This window comes from Thamnophis sirtalis, unplaced genomic scaffold, assembly GCF_051295495.1.
Source record: "Thamnophis sirtalis isolate CommonGarterSnake01/CBP01778 unplaced genomic scaffold, rThaSir2_p1.2 scaffold_2, whole genome shotgun sequence".
Lineage (NCBI taxonomy): Eukaryota > Metazoa > Chordata > Lepidosauria > Squamata > Natricidae > Thamnophis > Thamnophis sirtalis.
Genome location: NW_028261382.1, coordinates 21,965,653 through 21,986,739, shown reverse-complemented (window position 1 = coordinate 21,986,739; position 21,087 = coordinate 21,965,653). Strand labels below are relative to the sequence as shown.

The following is a 21,087-nucleotide window of genomic DNA, read 5'->3' as shown; positions in this document are numbered from 1 at the left end:
AGGCAATTCAGAGACAAGCAGGGCAGAGTCCAGGCTCAGAGAGATGCCTACAGCTTCACAGAGGACGAAAGCAAAAGGAAGAACGAGTGGAGGAGAAACTTAGTAAAATGGGCAGAAGGACACGGCAACTCAGTAAAAACTTGGGATGGCAAAGGCATTAAATTCTCCCTCATGAATAAATGAAAAGGAACCAGGCTTGTCTTGCATTATTTATTTATTTATTGGAAGGTGGAGACCCAAGCACCCGAGCTACGCAACAATTCTGCGCACATGAAAATGACAGAGAGCTCCTTTGAGGTCACTGCAATTATGGAGACTTATTTTTGTGGCCATTTCAATGGGCATTTTTGCTCTTTGACAGAGGTGAGCGACTCGGAAATTGCCAGAGGAGAGAGCGGTAAGAGGCCCGCAGCTAATCGGCCACTCTTAAGAAGCACACAATTAAAATAATGCTATTTTAATTAACACAGCTAATCTGCATATTTAAGCAAATGTAATTAACACAATTTTGTGTATTCACAAACACCAATCTATACGTCTAATTATGTGCAATTAACATTTCTTTGCATGCAAGTTTAATTAATAGTGTTAATTTGTATATTTTCATTGCCTGTAATTAACATAATTCAATATTTTCACAAGCGCTGCTAAGTTATATACTGCAGTGATGTACTGATATATGTTATAGCAATGTCATTGATATAATTTGTAGAAAATTCTTTAAGTAACAGAGAGAGTAAGTAAAAGAGGATCAAATGGCTGATACATACAGGTTGCTTCAACACAGCTGGAAGTTCTCCTGTGTCCTATTATTTATTTCAAACATTTTCAATGTGTGCCATGAGGTTGCTTCCGGAAGGCCAGGTCTGAGCTAGCAAGCTGGAATGAAGGCATAGACAGGGGAGTGCCAAATCTGAGATAAGAAGCAGTTCTTTACAGGGAATTCTGTCTCTTGACGTTCAGATTCACAGCTGAGGATCAATCTCTTCTGGATCAGGAATTCTTCCAACTGCACAAGCGTGGCACGACAAAACCGCGCTACGCAAAATAGCGGAGATTAAATCGCGTCGCTAAAGTCGCGACGTCATCACCGCACGTCATCACCGCGGGGACAACAGCGCGGCGACAGAAGGGCGTTCTACATACTTCGTTCTTTCCCTCCAAAGGTAGCCCTCCTCCTCCAGCTGACAGCGGCAGCGGGCACGGGGCAAAGTGGGCTGCCCAGCAGCAGCTGCCTGCGGGAAGGGTCCAGCACAGCCACGGGGGGCAGCAGGAAGCCCGCGGGGGGCCCGAGCAGGGCCGCCGACGCTGGCGGCGGAGGAGGACGCAGCAGCGGCGGCGGCTGAGGCTCTCCCGGGGCCGGCGAAGTGGGCTTGCCCGGCAGAGGCAGGCCGCCCTCTTCTTCCTCAACAACATCTCCTTGGATGGGCGGCCGCCGCCACCGGGCAAGCCCGCTTCGCCGGCCCCGGGAGAGCCTCAGCCGCCGCCGCCGCCCACCCTGCCTCTTCCTCCAGGGGAGGCGCCGGCGGCGGAGGCCGCCCGTCCAAGGAGATGTTGTTGAGGAAGAAGAGGGCAGCCTGCCTCCGCCGGGCAAGCCCGCTTCGCCGGCCCGGGAGAGCCTCAGCTGCCGCCGCTGCCGCGTCCTCCTCCGCTTCCTGCTGCCCCCCGCGGCTAAGCTGGACCCTTCCCGCGGGCTGCTGCTGCTGGGCAGCCCGCTTTGCCCCGTGCCCGCTGCCGCTGTCAGCTGGAGGAGGAGGGCTACATTTGGAGGCAAAGAACGAAGCATGTAGAACGCCCTTCTGTCACCGCGCTGTTGTCGCGGCGGTAGGGTCGTTTTTTTCTTAGCGCTTCAGATGCCGCGGATTTGCCTCCGCACTTATGTCGGCGCGGATAAGGGCATCGCGGTTTTGTGGTGGAACCCTGCACAAGAGCCCGCTAAGGTGCAGGTGAGCCTAAATAAATGTGCCACATGGGCTCTCTATTGGAAAGGTATCTTGAGTCCCAGTGAATATATTCATTAGGAATGAAGGCAAATTTACATGCACCCGGATAATGCTGCAGGATCCACTCTGAGTCGCTCACTAGGACCGGAGGTTTTCTCTTTCCAGTTTTCGGACTAATGCTGGAGCCCATCTTCAGGGAACTTCTCTCTAGCAGAGTGTGTGATTTGGGCTGTTCTGTGTGTGGTATTTATATATAGTGCCTATTGTATGTGGCTTTTTAGATATTGATTGGGGTGTTGATTGTTGGCTATTAAGTTGTTGGCTGTCATTTGCCTGTGCTGCCAGCCCTCACCTTCTAAGTGTCTGATAAGCTGGTGGCAAATCAGCACTTCTGTTGACTGGCAAGGGGCCCATTTCCCAAGCTTCAATCACTTCCCTGGCTGTTTTTGTAACCGCTCATCCAACTATCTTAATAGCTGCAAAATTGAATGTATGTCCTTGTTCATTGCAGTGTGAGGCTACCAGTGAGCTCAGGTCTCCTCATTTGATCACTTTCTTGGCAGCACAAGCAGCCAAAGACTTAATAACCAGTCATCAACACCAGTGGTGAAGTTTAATTTATTTTACTACCGGTTCTGTGGGCGTGGCTTGGTGGGCGTGGCAGAGGGAGGATACTGCAAAATCTCCATTCCCATCCCACTCTGGGACCAGCCAAAGGTGGCATTTCCTGGTTCTCCAAACTACTCAAAATTTCCGCTACCGGTTCTCCAGAACCTGTCGGAACCTGCTGAATTTCCCCCCGATGAACACCCTAATCAATATCTACAAAAGCCACATACAAGAGGCATCATATATAAATACCACACACAGAACAGCCCAACTCACACACTCTGCTAGACAGAAGTTCCCCAAAGATGGGTTCCAGCACAAGTCCGAAAACTCAAAAGACAAAACCTCTGTGACCAACTCAGATTGGATGCTGCAGCATTATCCTGGCATATGTAAATTTGCCTTCATTCCTAATGAATGTACTCTCTATGGCTAAAGATATCTTTACAGGAGAGAGCACATGTGGCACATGTATCCAGGCGGTCACGGTGATCAACTCAGATTGGATCCTGCAGTATATTCACTCCCCAGTTCAAATTGCTTTAACCAGGCCAGCCTTGGTAACTTTATGACCTGTGGACAACCAGAATTCCCCAACCAGCCATGCTATACTCCAGAAGTGATGCTCCTCAACTGTGAATCCATGCTAACTGGAGAAGTCTGGGAACTGAAGTTGTTACCAAGATTAGACATCTGCTTTAGAGTATGTTTCCACAAGCTTATGATAACTTCTTGGGCTTCTAATTCATTTCAAGGAGTTACAGCTGATTTATCAAATCTCTAAACATCATAAGACCAGGAGATCTCTTTTTGTGTGAATCTGCCAGTATTTATCTTCAGAGGATCTTTTGCACGAGCCAACACATTTATTTTGTGACAATCGCATTCTGGTTGTGAAATTCCTTTTTCTAGGAATGCCCCAAGGGCATTCAGAGAGGATCTTCTTATTGCACTTGTCATGGCACTTTTAAACTGAAAGCTCTAACTCTGATCTCAAACTTTCCACTTTTGTTCTCTGATGTTTTATATTTTTACATGAAGCACTGTGGAAGGTCTTGTTAGGACAAACGGTGATAAAAATGCTTCAAAAAATGAAATAAAATAAACTATTTAAAGAAAAATGGTTTAAACTATAAATTAGAAGGTAAATAGCATTTGTGTAAAATAAAATCCAAACATTTGTCAGAATAAAAAAAAATTTAGTGGGAATCTCACTGAAACAAAAAAAGTCACTGAAGGTTTATATATAGAAGGTAATAATGTTAATCATACAAGCAAGTGAAGATGTGCATTTATGTGTGGTTTATCACAGATATCAGAACTTTTCATTCTTTCCCTCAAATATTCAGTTGTCTAATATAATGCGCTAGTACATTCAACAGCCAGGCACCATGAAGATTTGAACTAAAGAGATCAAGCAATGTAGACGCATGTGTGAACTATTCAACAATGGTTTTTTTTGGCACAAAATAGCTTGGTGCTGAGTTTTCTAAAACAGCATATTGTTGGAGCTAGATGCTTTTCCCAAGAGAGTTGCTGAGGGGTCAACCTATTCTCCAAAGCACCTGAAGGCATGACAAGAAATAACGGATGGAAGCTGATCAAGGAGAGAAACAACCTAGAACTAAGGAGAAATTTTCCTAACTGTGAGAACAATTAATCAGTGGAATGGTTTGCCTCCAGAAGCTGTGGGTGCTCAATCACAGGAGGATTTTAAGCAGAGACTGGACAGCCAAGTATAGGATTTCCTGCTCGAGCAGGGGATTGGACTAGAAGACCTCCAAGGTCACTTCCAACTGTTATTCAGAGGCTTAACTGTTCTGAAGAAAAATTAGAAGCGAGAAACAAAACAATGAAAATACTTTTTTGATTACTTACATAGGTTGTTTTCCTCTGATTCACCAACGGCAAACTGACACCATAGTTCTGATTTACAATGCTTCGGTGGTATATATGTTTTGGGTCACACAGAATCCTCATCATCATTGAAAGCTTGTGCTGCAAAGAAACACAATGCAGCCTGTCTACAACAATAATGCTGAAAGTTTTGTCTAGTACTAAATTTACAGTGGCACCTTGGTATTCAACTGCTTTGTTGATACTGGTATTCAACTCATCAACCTTGGTATGCAAAGAATTTCGATATGAAAATTTTGTCCTGGTTGTCATTGTTTGTTTGGTACTCAACGCCCAAGCTAGAACTTGTCGTTTTCGGCTGCCTTGTGACTCACTACATTATTCCTTTTGGGGAAAAGTTGGTACTCATCACTTTTGATACTCATTGCATCTCCCGGAGCCAATTAATGGTGAGTACTTAGGTACCACTATATTAATTAAATTTATATGCTGTCCATCTCGCTATCCACCCTATCCATACCAACCTTGGGCCAGACCTGCCTCAGCTTGGACTCCTAAGCAGAAACAACCCTAGGCTCCCTTTTGTTGCAAGAGGACCAGTTTTATTAGAAGTCAAATGAACTGCAGTAAAGCAAAGCCAGAACTGAAGTTCGTCCCATACATTTCCCGGTTAACTTTCCCCATCCGGTTCCTCTGCTCCCTTGGCCTTTCTTGTCCAACTATACTTGAGTAGCTTGTTTTTGTAACGGTCTTGCCTTCTTCTGCCAGGGCAACAACCTTGAGTGTCTCTGAGAGGCACACTTCTTCCCACCAACTTCCATCAGTTTCACTTCACACCACCTGTCCGGCTCCTTCCCCCTATTGTTCATGGCAGGTTGGCAGCTCTGACACCTTGTTAGCATCCCTACGTGATGCCTTCCTGCATCAGCTGGAGAAGCACAGTGTGTACGGGCAGCAACGCAAGTGGCAAACCATTTCAGAATGGAGAAAAAGCAAACTCTTTTCTGTCTACTAGGAAAAGCCCACTTCCATATAAATGGGAGGGGGCAGCTTGCCTCTCTGCCCCAGATCTATCATGCACCACTATCCTCCTCATTTCCCAAAGGACGAACCCAACGGTTCTCCTCAGATGTCTCTGGATGGCTGGGTTGGATGCTTGAAGTCCTTCATGCTCTCCATGTGGGCAGAAGAGAAGCCCTCTTCTTCCACTGAGAGGCCAAGGAGCTTTGCAGTGCTGCATCTCTGTCTGAAGGAGACTCTGTGGACTGCAGGCCTGGCCTGGGCACCCTTGTTCAAGGACCCAGAGAAGCCTGAGGTTACTGATCTCAGCTGAAGATACTCCAGAGTGGATCCCCAAGGCGATGACAGGTAGTCCTTAGTGACCATTCAAAGTTACAACAGCACTGAAAACAGTGACGTACGACCGTTTTTCACACTTATGACCATTGCAGCATCCCCGTTGGTCACATGACCAAAATTCGGATGCTTGGCAACGGATTCATATTTACGAGGGTTGCGGTGTCCCGGGCTCACACGATCAACTTTTGCAACCTTCTGACAGGCAAAGTCAACATGGAAGCCAGATTCACTTAACAACTGTCTTACTAACTTTGTAAGTGCCAATGATTCACTTAACAACCATGGCAAGGAAGATCGTAAAATGGGGTAAAACTTCACCAATGTCTCGCTCAGCAACCTGAATGTTGGGCTCAATTGTGGTCGTAAGTCGAGGGCTACCTGCATAGGTGCAGACTGTGGGGGTTGTTGTGGGTAGCAAATTGCCTGCAATAAGCTTGCCTGGTGAGTCTGTGGGTGAGCGAGAATGTTCCTTTTTTTAAATAAAACACTAAGGTTGACATTGTCAATGCTGCAGCAGCCACAAAACCCTCCTCTGCGGGGGAAACAGTCCCCCCCCTGCAATATTCCCTTAGAAACAGGACCTTGTGTTCCACAAATCAACGGCGCCATCGCTCTTGAGACAGCTCATGAAGCATCATAAACAACTCTAGCAAACTGAGGCCGGGGCCCATCCTGTCGTTTTACCTTCACCCCGCCTGATCTTATCCACCGTGGGCTTTGTCTTCTTCCTACCATCGCATTTGTCATCCAGTAAACGTGGCTGTTATTTCTAGTTACTTCTAGCTGAAATTGGGAAACAACCAATAACTCCCTGTTTTCCCGCCCCTCCAATTCTGGTTAGTGCTTCCTAGAGATGGCCGCTGCTCTGGGTTCAACTACCGAGAGCCAGTGATGGCCGTGGCTTCCGAGCCAGGCGAGATGGCCCCAGGGAAGCAGCCTGCAAGTTCAGGCATAATCCAGGCATAACCTGTCATTCAGGATGCTGCTGATAAGCACTATGTGCTTAGAGCTCAAAGCCTGGTTAGAGACCCCACACACCTATTTTACGGTCTGTGCCTGTTGCTCCCCTCTGGGAGAAGACTTTGAAGTATCCATAGCAGGACTACCAGATTCTGTAACTGCTTTGTTCCCTCTGCCATCCATCTGGCAAACTCAAGATCCGTTTCCCTTGCCATGCATATTTATACAGCTGAACTAGACTGTGTTGTTTCTCCATGTCATATAATATATTCGGGTATGTGCATCATTCTGCGTTTATTCATTTATTTAGTCATGTTTCTGCAGGGTACTTTAGAGGTGGAGGCCCTTTGAGAGCTGCATGCCACAAAATTTCATTCTAATGCAGGGGTGTCAAACTGGATTTCTTTGAGGGCTGGGTCAGCATTGTAGTTCTCCTCCGTGGGCCGGCAAGGGGGGGGGGATACTGGACAGCCTTCTGCAGCAGTTTGCCAGCCAAAAGGGGGCATGGGGAGGGCATGCGCCAGAGGCCCCGTGGGCTGGTCCTTTGGTATTTTCAGACCGGCCCCCCTCCGTGGGCCCTGAGTTTGACACCCCTGTTTTAATGTATGCTGATTAATGTACATTCAAAGTGACAATAAGGTTATTCTACATCTGATCTTCCTCCGGATCTTGGGGTTGCAAGCTTTGGCCTTCTCTCCTCCTCTCATGCACCCTCCACATCCCAGTTATATATACAGGCGGTCCTCGACTTGTGACCCCAATTGAGTAAATCATGTGACCGTGGGGAGGCTGCAAAGGTCATAAGTGTAAAAAGCGATCATAATTCACTTTTTTCAGTGGTGTTTGTTAGGAATATAATCTAACGATTGGGTTGGCAATATATAAATCATGTAACAATGTTATACCTGTTTCTTTAAATCATACTGTAAAATGTGATTGGTTGCTGTTTTACCTCAATCAGCCATAAGAGGGAGCCAGGATGACTTTTAGCTCTCTGTTTGTTAGATGCTGGTCTGATCTGATCTGAGTGTTTTGGAAGCTGGCTGTTAGAAAGTGCCGTGAGCTATTGTAGGTTTTGCAACTGCTAGCAAACTTTGTATACCAGACTGATTGTATGATTATGGACTATGTTATTTGGATTAGCCCTTAACTGAAAGACATTGATGACTGACTGTCTTATCCGTGTATGACTTGGGCTGTTTGATGGACTCTGATACTTCTATTTTCCACGAAAGTAAGAGCCTATTTAAACTGCAGTGTCTCTGTATGCTGGTTTGTGTGTTCTCCAACACAACTCTCACAATGCTTCGCTGAATGCACTCACTCTCCCAACGGGGAGCTTACCTAACAGTGTTGTAACTTTGAATGGTCACTAAATGAACTGTTGTAAGTCGAGGACTACCTGTATTCCAGTTACATGGTATTCCCTGTTTCCTCTCTATAACCACTTTTCCTACTCTCGGGACTCCCTGCGAGCTCCTAAAAAAATGGGGATTGTGAATGAAAACCTCCCAGTGCTGAGAGCATTATACAAATATTGGGAATGGCAACTTGGTCCTTAAAGGAAGCAGCTGCTAAGTGAAAAATCATAGTTTTATTATTTTATTTCAGCTTTCCCTTGCTTTACAGACCTGCAAAAGTTGTAAATGTGGGGATTGGCCACTAAATTACGTCTTCATCACCATTACAGCTGAATGAGGCAGTCACTAAATGAGGACTACGTGAATCGCTATTAAATGTTAAACAATAAATTTTGCCTTACATTTATTGTACATTAACTGCATTTTATCATCACATTTGGCACACTGCTCACAATTACCTCGACTGGAACAGTTTATAAATTCCAGAAGGAAGCAAAACAGAGCACCTGAGGGCAGGACAAGAAGCAGTGGATGGAAACTAATCAAGGAGAGATGCAACCTAGAACTAGGGAGAATTTTCCTGACAGTGAGAACAATTAACCTGTGGAAACGCTTGCCAACAGAAGTTGTGAGTGCTCCATCACTGGAGGCTTTGAAGAAGAGACTGGACAGCCACCAGTCTGGAATTGTATAAGGACCTCCTGCCTTAAGCAGGGGGTTGGACTAGATGGCCTCCAAGGTACCTTTCCAGCTCTGTGATTTTGTATAAAGCCTTCTAATTCTCTGGAATCCCAGCAGACTTCCTTCTCCCAGCAGTCACAGCTAAAATTAAACTCCCCATGCTAGAAAGTCAACAAAAGTATTCTTCAACCGCAAGTGGCAGCCTGTGGCGAGGGAGGAAAGGAGAAATCAGCAGGAACAGGGTGCACTTCTCCATCCTTTATCCACCTTTCACTTAATTCTGAACTCTCCAGCGTGTGCCGCAGGGTTAGCAAAATTCTTTCATCAGCAACCGAAAACAGTCCCGCCAAACTCACCGGAGACCACTGCTAAAAATTCTGGGCTTTAACCTTCCTTTTAAGAACTCACTCAAAGTGAATGAACCAAAACGTGCACCTCCAATTTATTCTTAGCTTACTGAGGTCAAACATATTTCACTTGGGAGGTAATTGAAAAAAACCAGATTTTGTTCCTTTTTGGCTCACCCAAATGTTTTTCCTGCCAGTGAGTTCTGCAATCACACCAAGGATGTGACACAGAGGTATTGCCAGGCGCACACAAACTGAGTTGTTACCATCCATGTAACCGAGTGGTTGATTAATAAAAGTTTACAGAGCCTGCCTGTGTGAATTTATCTGCTGTTGGGAAAATTATTTTGGACACGAAATATTATTATTAAGAGCAGGTCAAAAATGAACAATAGGCAACACATCAATAATATCTAAAGAAATGGAAATTCAGTTTCTAAAGGGTTTGACATCTAGAATATTATCTGGAAGCAACAGAGCCAGGTATTTTGATCGCCATAAGGACTGAGAAAGGATTTACTTACAGGGAGAGAAAACTTTTAAAAATAAGCTCATATGTACTTATTATATTAATAAATATAATGCTTTCGTTTTAAAAGTAGAAGTTTCGGGAGTTAATATACAAGATACAAATTATGTGGAAGAAATGATGTTCATGGAGAATGTGTGATTTCATTGACCCTTAAACAGATTAAATAGAGTTGGAAGGGATCTTGTAAGTCATCTATTCTAGTCCACACATACCCTGCCCAGCAGGAGACCCTACACCCATGATGGCGAACCTATGGCACACGTACCACAGGTGGCATGCGGAGCCCTTGGCGTTGCCCAGTCAGCTCCAGTGCACGCTTTCAGCCTTTATTTTCAGCTGTTTTTTTGCCCTCCGGAGGCTTCCCTTCGGGAATGGACTGCCGGTTTGTGCATTGGGCTATTTTACTCGCCTCCTGAAGCCTCCAAAGGGCGAAAAACAGTCCTACGGGCAACCCGGAAATTTGTGGACAGGCCATTTCCAGCCTCCTGGGGGAGGGGGGGATCTTTTCTGCCGTCCTTGGGCTCTTAGAAAGCCTCTGGAGCCTGGGGAGGGTGAAAAATGGGCCCACCGTGCCATTGCGTGCCAAAAGCGGGGGGAAGGTGGGGGCCACACATGCATGCAGAGGGTTGCACGCATGCGTGGTGGGGTAGGGCACATAGAATTATGGGTGTGGGCATGCACGTTCACGACCCCCCATGCTTCCCTCGCTTTGGAAATGACCCCAGGTTTGTTTCTCAGCTGGTGGGTAATGTACAAGCATGGCTGCCCCCTCTTAAACCTGGGCAGGTCGTCTCTAGCTGGCCTTGTCTGAAAATACTTCACAGCAAAGTTTCCATTCTAACAAGGCTCCGCAAAGGACTGTAGCTCTTCACAAAGGGGCCTCAGTGAAACTTTTTCAAGTTGAGAAATGTTTTACTTGCCTCCTCAGAGATTCCCTGTGCTTAGAAGCTCAGGACAGGCACGAGGCCTCTTATCTCTCAGCTGGATTTCCTTGGTTACCACCATTCGCTTAGTGATTGTTCAAAGTTACACTGAAAAAGTGACTTTGGACCCGTTTTCACACTTACAACCATTGCAGCAATCCCAGGGTCACGTGATCGAAATTCAGATTGCAGTAGCAATAGCACTTAACTTATATACCGCTTTACAGTGCTTTACAGCAGAGGTGGCTTTCAGCAGGTTCTGAGCAGTTCTGGAGAACCAGTAGCGGAAATTTTGAGTAGTTCAGAGAACCGGCAAATACCACCTCTGGCTGGCCCTGCCCCCATCTATTCTCTGCCTCCCGAGTCCCCAGCTGATTGGGAGGGCATGGGGATTTTGCAGTATCCTTCCCCTGCCACACCCCCAAAACCATGCCCACAGAACCTGTAGTAAAAAAATTTGAATCCCACCCCTGCTTTCCATCCCTCTCTAAGTGGTTTACAGAGTCAGCCTCGTGTCCCCAACAATCTGGCTCCACATTTTACCGACCTTGGATGGATGGAAGTCTGAGTCAACCTTGGGCCTGGTGAGATTTGAACTGCCAAATCGCAGGCAGGCGGCAGGCAGCAGAAGTAGCCTGAACTACTTCACTCTAACCCCTGTGCCACTATGGTTCATCGGCAACTGACTCATATTTATGACGGTTGCAGTGTCCAGGGGCCGTGTGATCACTGTTTGCAAAGTCAGGCTGTTGGTTTGAGCTCCAAGCTTGGAAACTTGGTGGCAAACGTTTCGCCGCCATTTGAGGAGACATTGTCAGTGCGCTTTGAATTGTGCTTGCCTGTCAGAAGACTGGTCTTTAAATACCTTTTTATGAGGTGCAAACTATTATGAATGTTGTTTGTTCAGGTATTTCTGAGTCATGGTCTGATTTCAGACTGTTTGATTGGCTGGCTGTCGTTGCTGAGCGACACTCTTTGGTTTTTAAGTACTGTCTGTGTGACGCAGATTGGCATTAGATTTGTTTATCTCAGCATAACTACCAACCCGAGCTACTAATATTCAAACACATTTCAACAAGCAAAGTCAATGAGAAAGCCAGATTCACTTAAGAAGCAGATTACTAACAACTGCAGTGATTTACTTAACAACTGTGCAAGAGATGTCATCAAATGGGCCAAAACTCACTTAACAACTATCTTGCTTAGAAACAGAAATTTTGGCTCAATTGTTGAGGGCCACCTGTAATAATAAGGAATATTCTAAACGAGCCAAAGATCACAGCTTCCATTTCCTTTCCTAAGGTTAGTAACTAGACCTCCTCATAGGTCAGCCACACATATAGAATCATAGACTCAGAGGGCTAGAAGGGGCCTTGGAAGTATTGGTCCATATGCCCTGAAGGGACCCCTCTTGAACACAACTATCATTCTGGAGTGGGCAGATCATCCTTTAGGGGGACCCTGCATGCTTTTCAGCCCAACACCATCAGCTGCACTGTCTTCTGCCATGCTTGCATCTTCTGCTAACGCTGCTCCCCACGCTAAGACTGAGGGGCTAAGACTGAGGGGCTAAGACTGAGGGGCTAAGACTGAGGGGCTAAGACTGAGGGGCTTAGTGTCAAAGAAAAGACTCTTGTCATTGACATCTATACGATGAAACTCAAAAATTTCTAGTCATATGAGTACTAAATGTAAGATTGTGATAGTGACAAATATCTGAAGCTCAAATGTAGGATAAGGGTGGAGATTCATTCTGTGAGCTTGTGGGTTGGCTTCCAGATGTTTCGTTACCAGGCTAGATAACATCTATGGGGATGTTGTTGTGCAGTGCAGGGGTGAAATTAATTTTTTTTTTACTACCGGCTTGATGGGTGTGGTGTGGCTTGGTGGGCCTGGCAGGGGAAGGATACTGCAAAATCCCCATTCCCTCCCCACTCTGTGGGGTGTGTGTGGCCCATCTGCGGAGATGGCATTTGCCAGTTCCCTGAACTACTCAAAATTTCTGCTACTGGTTCTCCAGAACCTGTCAGAACCTGCTCGATTTCACCACTGTGTCAGTATCTTTTTTTAAGGGCTTCAACTGGTCAGTAGGGAAGTCACATCAGGTGAGGGTCTTGTGATGGGTCATGATCCTCCCAATTACCCTCACCTGATGTGACCTCCCCCATCACAAGACCCTCACCTGATGTGACCCTCACCTTATCTTATCACGTTATCTAGCTTGGTAATGAAATGTTTGGAAACCAACCCACAAGCTTGGAGAACGAACCTCCACCTTAGTAATTGAAGCCTACGGGACAAATGGACAAGTTGCATTTTCCTCCTCTATCTGTGCTGATCCAGGCCAAGACTTTTTGTTCTTGGTGTGATGTAGTGGTTAAGGCAGGGTTTCTTAGCCTTGGTAGCTTGCAAGTACCTGGATTTCAATTCCCAGAATTACTAGGCCAGTCTTGCTGCTGGAGGAATTCTACTAATTAAAGGCCACATATCTTCCAATGGCCAAGGCAGAGAGACACTGGCTTAAGCTGTTGCCCTGGGACAGGAGAGATTCAATTTCAAGTCCCAGTTTGTGTCAGAGCTCCCTAGGGACTGTGGAGGGAGAAGCCACAATGCTTTACTAAAAAGACCTGACCATCATCATAAGCCTTATGGCTCCACTTTTTTGCCCTTAGGGAAGGAGGACGTCTGCCCCAAAGTCCATTTTCTAGGCTGCAGAAGAAAATCCAAAGTGGGCCTTTACTTGGAGGCTCTTTGGGTGAACATTTTGGAGCGAGATCCCTTGGGAAGAGAACAAGCCGGTGAGATCCCTGGCAGGATTAAAGACATTGGTTGCTTCAAACCTTTGAGCCCAAAGATGAGGCTGGAGGCAGGGCTGCCCTGATAGGAGGGGCGATTCCGGGCATCTTGGGGAAAATGATTTCTTTCTGAGAAGGCTCCAAGGGGATCCCCCTAAATTGGGAAGAGAATGGAATCAGAAAGCAGGCAAAAGGGTTGGCTTTTATCTTTATATCCCCCCAAAGAAGACATACAGGATAAGTAGCCCTCCACTTACAAGTTCGTTTACTCTCCAACGGCACAAAAAAAGAGAGTAATTTTTCACACTTACAACCACTGCCACGTCTCCATGGTCACATGATCAAAATTCAGACCCTTGGGCAATGGGTTCCTATTTATGATGGATGCATGACCCTGGGATCATGTGATCTCCTTTGGTGATCTTCCGACAAGCAAAGTCAGATTCACTTAACAACCATATTGCTAATTTAATAACTGAGATGATTCACTTAACAACTGGGGCAAGTAAGGTTGTCAAATAGAGCAAAACTCGCTTAACAAATGTTTCACTTAGCAACATGATATTTTGGGTTCAATTGTGGTTCTGGGTTGAGGACTAACTGTAATTAGGATAAAATGCAGAAAGGTATTTAGCACTACAGGTAGTCTTTAACTTACAACTGGGCACTTAATGACTGTTAAAAATTATGACGGACCCCACAAAAGTATTAATAACTGATGGCTGCACCCCCACAGTCACATGTCCACATTTCAAATGCTCATTAACTGGCCTGCATTTATGCTTGCATCAGCTCAAGGCCATGTGATGCCGGTTTATGTTTTTGCCCCAAAAAATGATGTTTACTTCTGGATTTTGGCAAAAACATCCAATGGTGAACGATAGGTTCACTTAATGACTGCAATGTTTGCTGGAATGACCATAAGTGATTTGCTTAACAACCACTATAAAAAAGGTTGTAAACTCAGGTTTGTCTGAGATGACCAGCTCTTTTAGACTATTATGACTTACAGCCATCATGGGCAGGCTCCGTTATAGATGTAAATTGAGGAATAGATAGATAGATAGATAGATAGATAGATAGATAGATAGATAGATAGATAGATAGATAGATAGATAGATAGATAGATATTTGCTGAGGTTTACAGATACTCTTAAGTTGTAATATACTGTAATTTGATTTGACTGTCCACATGCCATCATGGGCAGCGAACATAAATTGTGCTTTCTTCAACAACAGCAAACCACAATTTGAAAGCTCAATTTCTTGTGGACATTGTTTTAGCCTATATAGCTTGGCATGATAGATGAATGTACGCCAATTTGTGGTTTCTTGGTTTGTTCCTAATTGGCTTAAGTGAAGCCTGTGGCCACTGCAAAGAGCAGCTAAAATAAATAGGGAATTGGCCAAATAAACTATGTCTATTGCTTTCATCTTGTTCAACAGCCACAGATAAGCAGCTACAGATATTCGAGGAGTCCAGACGAGAAAGGGTTTTGCCCAACACAAGCCTCGTTTATATCCGGCCACAGCTGCCCCAAGGGAATGGGGCAACTTGCCACAGCCAACTTGTTGTGGCCAACCCACCCTGGCCAACTCGTAACAGCCAACTCATCATGACCCACTCTTTGCGGGAAAACGTGCCTTGGGACAATATACCAATTCTATTTAATTATTTAAAATAAATTAAAATCATTTTAATTTTTGCCATTCATATTTCATCCTGCCCCTCCTTTTGCATCCTTTCCTTAATGATTCTATTCCACCAATTCTTTGATATTCCTGTAGCTCTTCTCCTGCAGCGAGTTGTCACAGACCATCCCCAAAACTCGTGTGCAGGTGAGTTAGCCCTTGTCTTAAGACTTGCCATCTTGCATGGAGGGAAAGAGAGAGAATGTTCTATGGTTTGTTCTCCATCCAGAGACATTCTCAGCCAGAAACATCTAAAGAACCACCCACTAAGACCAAAACCAGGGGTGGGCAGCCATTTCCAATCCACAGAAAGAAGGCAGTCAAGCACAAGCAAAGTTCTTTGGTGTCATGTGAAGACAGTCAACTCCTTCTCCAATCCTCCTTCCCAGAAAGCAGAAGCATTTTTGTACGTTGATGTTTGGCTTCTGAAAACTATCTTGGACTCCTTAAAAACAGCCAAATTCTGCCGCTTAGATATTTACCCAATCAAACTGAATGTTCTTACCATCTGGAAATCTGTCTTGAAGTCCGTTCTGCATCGTCCGCTGGGAAAATAGTTAGCACTGATCTGTTCACTGCATTTAAATAGTTCTCTGCATGCTTCTGTTCAGAAATAGAGAGAAAATATGCATTTTTATATTTGTATATATCTGAATTTCTTTCTTTCTCTCTCTCTCTCCCTCCTTCCCTAAGTAATCCTTGATTTACGACCAGAATTGAGCCCAACATTTCTGTTGCTAAGTGAGACCTCTGTTAAGTGAATTTTGACCCAGGTTAGGACCTTTCTTGATACATTTGTTAAGTGAATTAGTGCAGTTGTTAGTAATCTGGTTTCCCCATTCACTTTGCTTGTCAGAAGGTCACAAAAGGTGATCACATCACACCAGGACACCGCAACCATCATAAATATGAGACAGTTGTCATGCATTTGAATTTTGACCATTGGGATGCCACAATGGTCGTAAGTGTGAACAATAGCCATAAGTCACTTTTTTCAGCGTTGTTATAACTTTGAATGGTCACTAAATGAACTGTTGTAACTCAAGGACTACCTGCAGTTTTTCTTTACCACTAAGAGAGGTAATCCACTCACCCTCAGTCTGTCCTCTGCCTGTTCAACAACCGATTCTAAAATTTCAGGATCTGCTATTTCCCAGTCATGGCTAAAATCTCGCAGTTGTTCCTTCAACTGTTGAAGATCTTCTTGAACCTAGAAAAGAAAGCATGCACTGAGCAGACGAGAATATAAATGCGCCTCTGAAGTTAAGACTGAAAAGTATCAGACTGCTTAAATCTCAAGAGTCTTCTGGAATATTATAAGTGAGTGGGAGACCAAAGCTGCATTTCAAAGAACAGGGCTGGAGTTGGGATGGTGCAAGCAAGTATTCTCTGACAAGGCCACGCAAAAGAAAAACTACCAGCAGCAGGCTGGGTTCAGTGGGGACCACAAATGAAAATGACCACACGCATACAACGATGTCATCACAGTCTGGCATCAGGATGTTGGAGAAAAGTGTGTAAGGGTGATTGCATTGTCATGCCCGTCAGCATTTACCTGCTGGCCCTCTCTGCTGTAGTGCACGGCCAGGTTAACATATTCAGCCACTGTTGACAAAGGCTGAACCAACATCAAACAGCCCCATTGTGTTGCAGTGTATAATGTAAACAAGTCTACCCTGTTAAGCCTTGTCCTTTGCCTTTGGCATGATGTGCAACTTCTTAACTGTGTTTGATGGATTAGTGTGCTGTACAAACTTAGGTCTGGCTCAAATACCAATGTTATTGATTTAGGCTTCCATTCCAATAATAGGTATAATGCTCAATGAGAATTGTACGGTATATGAAAATTCTTCTGTGCAGCTGCACTACAGTATATACGGTACTTCAACTGGGAATAAGTGCCAATAACGTTAATATTCTTGTATCTCAACATTTTTAACTATTAAGATATTTTAAGATTTCTCATCTACGCTTTCATGAACCCACGCAGCTTCTTAGGAGAAATCAACCAAACTTCATTTGCAAAAAGTTTCTTCTGATTTCCTTCCCCTCCCCCTCTTTATTTTATCAGACAGAAAACACTGTTTTTTCTTTCAGCCATGTAAAGACATTTTAGCTTAAGCAATTACACAGATTTCTTCCTCTGAACTGTCTTTTACAACTTCAACCATGGAAGAATTTGGGATGCAGTAAAAACAGAGTCAAATGATTTATGGCTTGCTCAGCATTCCTGACTTAACTCTTCCCCTGCCTGAAGGAATTTAACAAAAGCCGAGAGCTAGATGCACAGGTAGTCTTCCAGTTACAACAGAAAATGCCCATCATGGCTGTAACCTGATTTTATGACCATTTTGTGCCAGTTATTCAGTGAATACCTGGTGCCACTAAGTGAATGTGTGGTCAACAAATGAATAATGTGGGTGTTAAGTGAAGCAATAGCTTGCAATGGGTGAGGTTTGGTAGAAAACTGGAGGTAAATAAATTTTCAGCAAACTCATCATAAAATGCAGTCAAGAGACCAAATGGCCATAAATGCAGCCCAGCTGCCAGGCCCCAGAGGGCTGCAAGAGGGGCTGCAAGAGGGCTGGTTAGAATGTCAAATCCTGGTCATAAGAACCCCAGTGGAGCTCTGCTGTTAACTTCAGTCACTAAGTGGCTGCTTGTAAGCCAAGGACTTGTATGGTTATCCATAAGCCTCTGACACTTTGGGCTTTATTTACACCTGGCCAGCAACATCTCCTGGCTAGCAGTCCATCTCTTTGTTCCCAATCCCTTTGCCATCTAGTCAAGTAGACGGGATCCCTCAAATGCTCGCCCTTCCCTAATTTTGGTGACTTTGGTGAATTTGTGTCTGTGTGTGTGTTTTAGCTATCCCACTGCATCTTTTGTCATCTGTAAATTTGATAAGCAACCTCTCTACCCATCTACTAAGAAAAATGCTGAAAAATAGAGGACACAGGGCAACCCTTTCTACTCTACTTGATTAAGTTCTAGATCTACTGGCCAACGAACTACTAGAGCCCATGAGCCAAATCCACCCTGTCTCTGTATGGCCTGTGAGCTAAGAATGGATAGGTGGGTAGTTAAGTGGCCAGAACCTCAGGCGAGTTCCCAAGGCGAAGGGTGAAGGTGAGCACCCAGGGCATTGGTGGCTCCTTGCTGGTGCTGTCCAACAGTGGTTGGGCTGTGTCGCCTGCAGACCTGCCAGTTGTACTTGCAGAAGTGCAAGACTGCTGGAGCCCCTGCCCTGGCTTTCTGAAGTGTGAATGGGTGAAAGAAAGGAAATTTCATCAATTAAAAACGTGGGGAAATTTGTTTCCCCGATTATATAAGAACCTGTGTAATATCCTTGATTTAACCTCTTAAAATATTTACTACCTGGACTTTTACATAAAAAGCTTGTTACTCTTTGTTCTAGACTGCAAACTGGTGAAGAAGATACTTTGAGAGCATGAATTTTGAGCCCATCAAGTATTCCCTTATCACAGCCAACAGCCCACTCTTAACTAGCTTTCTAATTGGGATATTTTTGTCAAATATTTTGCTAAAGATCAAATTCTGTTAAGTCCACAGAATCCTCATAGCTACAGATATTATTTAGTCAAAACTGAGACCAGGATATTCTGGCAGGGCTAAAATAGACTGCCCCAAAGTCACCCAGACAGCTTTGTTTTTCTTTCTTGGAGTTCTATTTTAATTTTGTGAATAAAACAAATTACTGGGGGGAAAAGAACGTTCTTAGAAAAGAGTTCAGGTGCCTATGTGACACGTTATTTCTGGAACTAATGGAACAGAGGCCACATTTCCTCATGGCTGAGAAAAATGCCACTGCAAATGGAGCCAATTAAAGCCAAGGCGACCATAGAGTTGAGTGGTTTATTGCTTATTATGATGCTTTGTAGTTATGATGCTTTGAAACAGCATCCTTTTGGAAAAGACTGTTACTGATTAACACAATCTTTAGATGATTGTGCATCTAAAATTGAGAGTGTCTCTGGAAGTAAGGGAATATGGGTCCTGTATCTTTTATCAGAAAGTAGATTGCTTTCCCACTAGGTAAAAGCTACCGTAGTTGTTTCCTGGTTGCTAAGTTGTGCAGTTGTGATATGAGTGCATTGGTTTCTACTATCAGAAAATAATATATTTGTCAAGACAGGTAGGATCTTCCAAAGTAAGTATGAAAAAAATCTGAATGTCAGTTTTGTGGTTTTTAAGACAAGACTCTGATTGAAAAAAATAGCTTTGCCCTCCTGGTCGATTCTACATAAATATATTTATTTATATATACATTTATTCTAAATCTGTTAAAGGAATATTTCTGAAATCAAATCAAAGATAGTTCCATTGGAATCTAGAACATTATCTTTCCCATTTAGAAATTTAATCAGCTCTAAGCTGTATCTCTTTACAGTATCATATTGCCAGAGTAGTCCAAAAGACAGATGACACTCAGTTATTTTGGAAGATGTCTACTAAATCTGCTTTTTCTCCACCAGAAGGCTAAGGCTAGACATTAAAAAGGGAAAACAGTAACTTCTGAGGGATCTGTAAATTATATTAAAATAGGAGAGGAAAACATTTGTTAAATCTACATGAGATACACACAGGATTAGAGCTGTGTGCATCAGGGAAGATAAAGGTTCCCCTCACACATATGAGCTAGTCATTCCCGACTCTAGGGGGCATTGCTCATCTCTGTTTCAAAGCCGAAGACCCAGCACTGCCCGAAGATGTCTCTGGTCATGTGGCTGGCGTGACTAAAGGCCAAAGGCGCACAGCGAATGCTGTTACCTTCCCACCAAAGGTGGTCTCCATTTTTCTACTTGCATTTTTACATGCTTTCGAACTGCTAGGTTGGCAGAAGCTGGGAATAATAACGGGAGCTCACTCCGTTATGCGGCGCTAGGGATTCGAACCATGAAACTGCAGAGAAGGACTATGCAAAAACACAATTGTAAGGCGAAGGGCTGTTAGGATGCTGTGCAGCCACTGAGCATCAATTCCATGTTTATGGCATTTTCCTTCTAAAACTTTCCCATGAAGGTCCATATGGGTCATATTCAGCCAAGGGATCCTTCTGTTCAGGCTAGATGACAGAAGGCACTTTACTCAGTCAAAGAGGAAAAGATCCAAGGGAGAAAGGATGGCCTGACTCTCGCTTTTGACTTATCTCAGGTTAACACAATACAGGAGCTGTGTTTGTGCAGCCAGAAAAAATGATGTCCTGTAGGAAATAAACACCCAGCCAAAACCTAAGCAACCAAATGAAAGGCAACCAAATCAAAGGTTTCATCCAGAGAGAGTCGCCTGAGATAGCCCAGCTTTAGCTCAGAGCAGCCTTTGCCCAGGAGGGATCCCCATTCAAACCACCATTAAAAAATAATCTTTTTTTAAAAAAAAACTTTTAAAAAAATCTTTGCTGCGCTCTGCAAAAGGGGCCGAGAGGGTCGCCGACTCAGCATGCGTTGCCAACCGAGCCACGGTCAGTTTACCAGGTACGGACGCCAGCCCCGCCCTGAAGCCCCGCCCATCGTGGTTTATGCAACAGACCATGGTTAGCCAAGTCCTGGCTTAGCCTAGCTGCCTCCCTCCCGGAGGGGGGGCTCTGGAGCCCATCAGGCCGGGCAGTGGCGCGAGGGGGTCCGGGGAGCCGGCCGGAGGCGCCCTCCTTCCACCCACCTGCACCAAGACGCTGCCCAGCTCGAGCCCCGGCCGGGCCACCCCCGCCATGGTGGAGCTTTCCCCTCCGGCACTCGGCAAGGGGCCGGCGGGGTCACGTGACCTCGCCTCCTAGCAACGGGACGCGCGGCTCCGGCCTGGACCACCGGCCCGTATGAGGGGGGGGGAGAACGGCCGTAGCCGCGTGAACTGCACCCGGATCCGCTTTCTGTTCGCCAAAGAAAAGAGGCGCGGAGGTGTCTCCGCCTTGTATCTCAGTTCTTTGGGGATTGCGGGTTTCTAAGCTGCAGCCGTTCGCTGACTTTATTCGCTTTCTTTCCCCCCTCCACCGGCCGTTGTTTAAAATGGT

General features: G+C 44.9%; 1 protein-coding gene across 1 annotated transcript in view; it reads right to left on the bottom strand.

Annotated features, from left to right (window-relative positions):
* The window catches only part of IQCH (IQ motif containing H), a 107,612-nt gene extending 86,798 nt beyond the window's left edge, over positions 1-20,814 (bottom strand). The window contains exons 1-5 of the mRNA XM_087704386.1: positions 20,739-20,814; positions 16,153-16,269; positions 15,565-15,662; positions 13,413-13,521; positions 4,431-4,550 (exon numbers count right to left, since the gene is read on the bottom strand). Of these exons, the coding sequence (XP_087560512.1) occupies positions 4,431-4,550; positions 13,413-13,521; positions 15,565-15,662; positions 16,153-16,269; positions 20,739-20,789 (495 nt within the window). The 5' untranslated portion in view covers positions 20,790-20,814. The remainder of the gene's footprint in view (positions 1-4,430; positions 4,551-13,412; positions 13,522-15,564; positions 15,663-16,152; positions 16,270-20,738) is intronic.
* Positions 20,815-21,087: the final 273 nt, after the last annotated feature.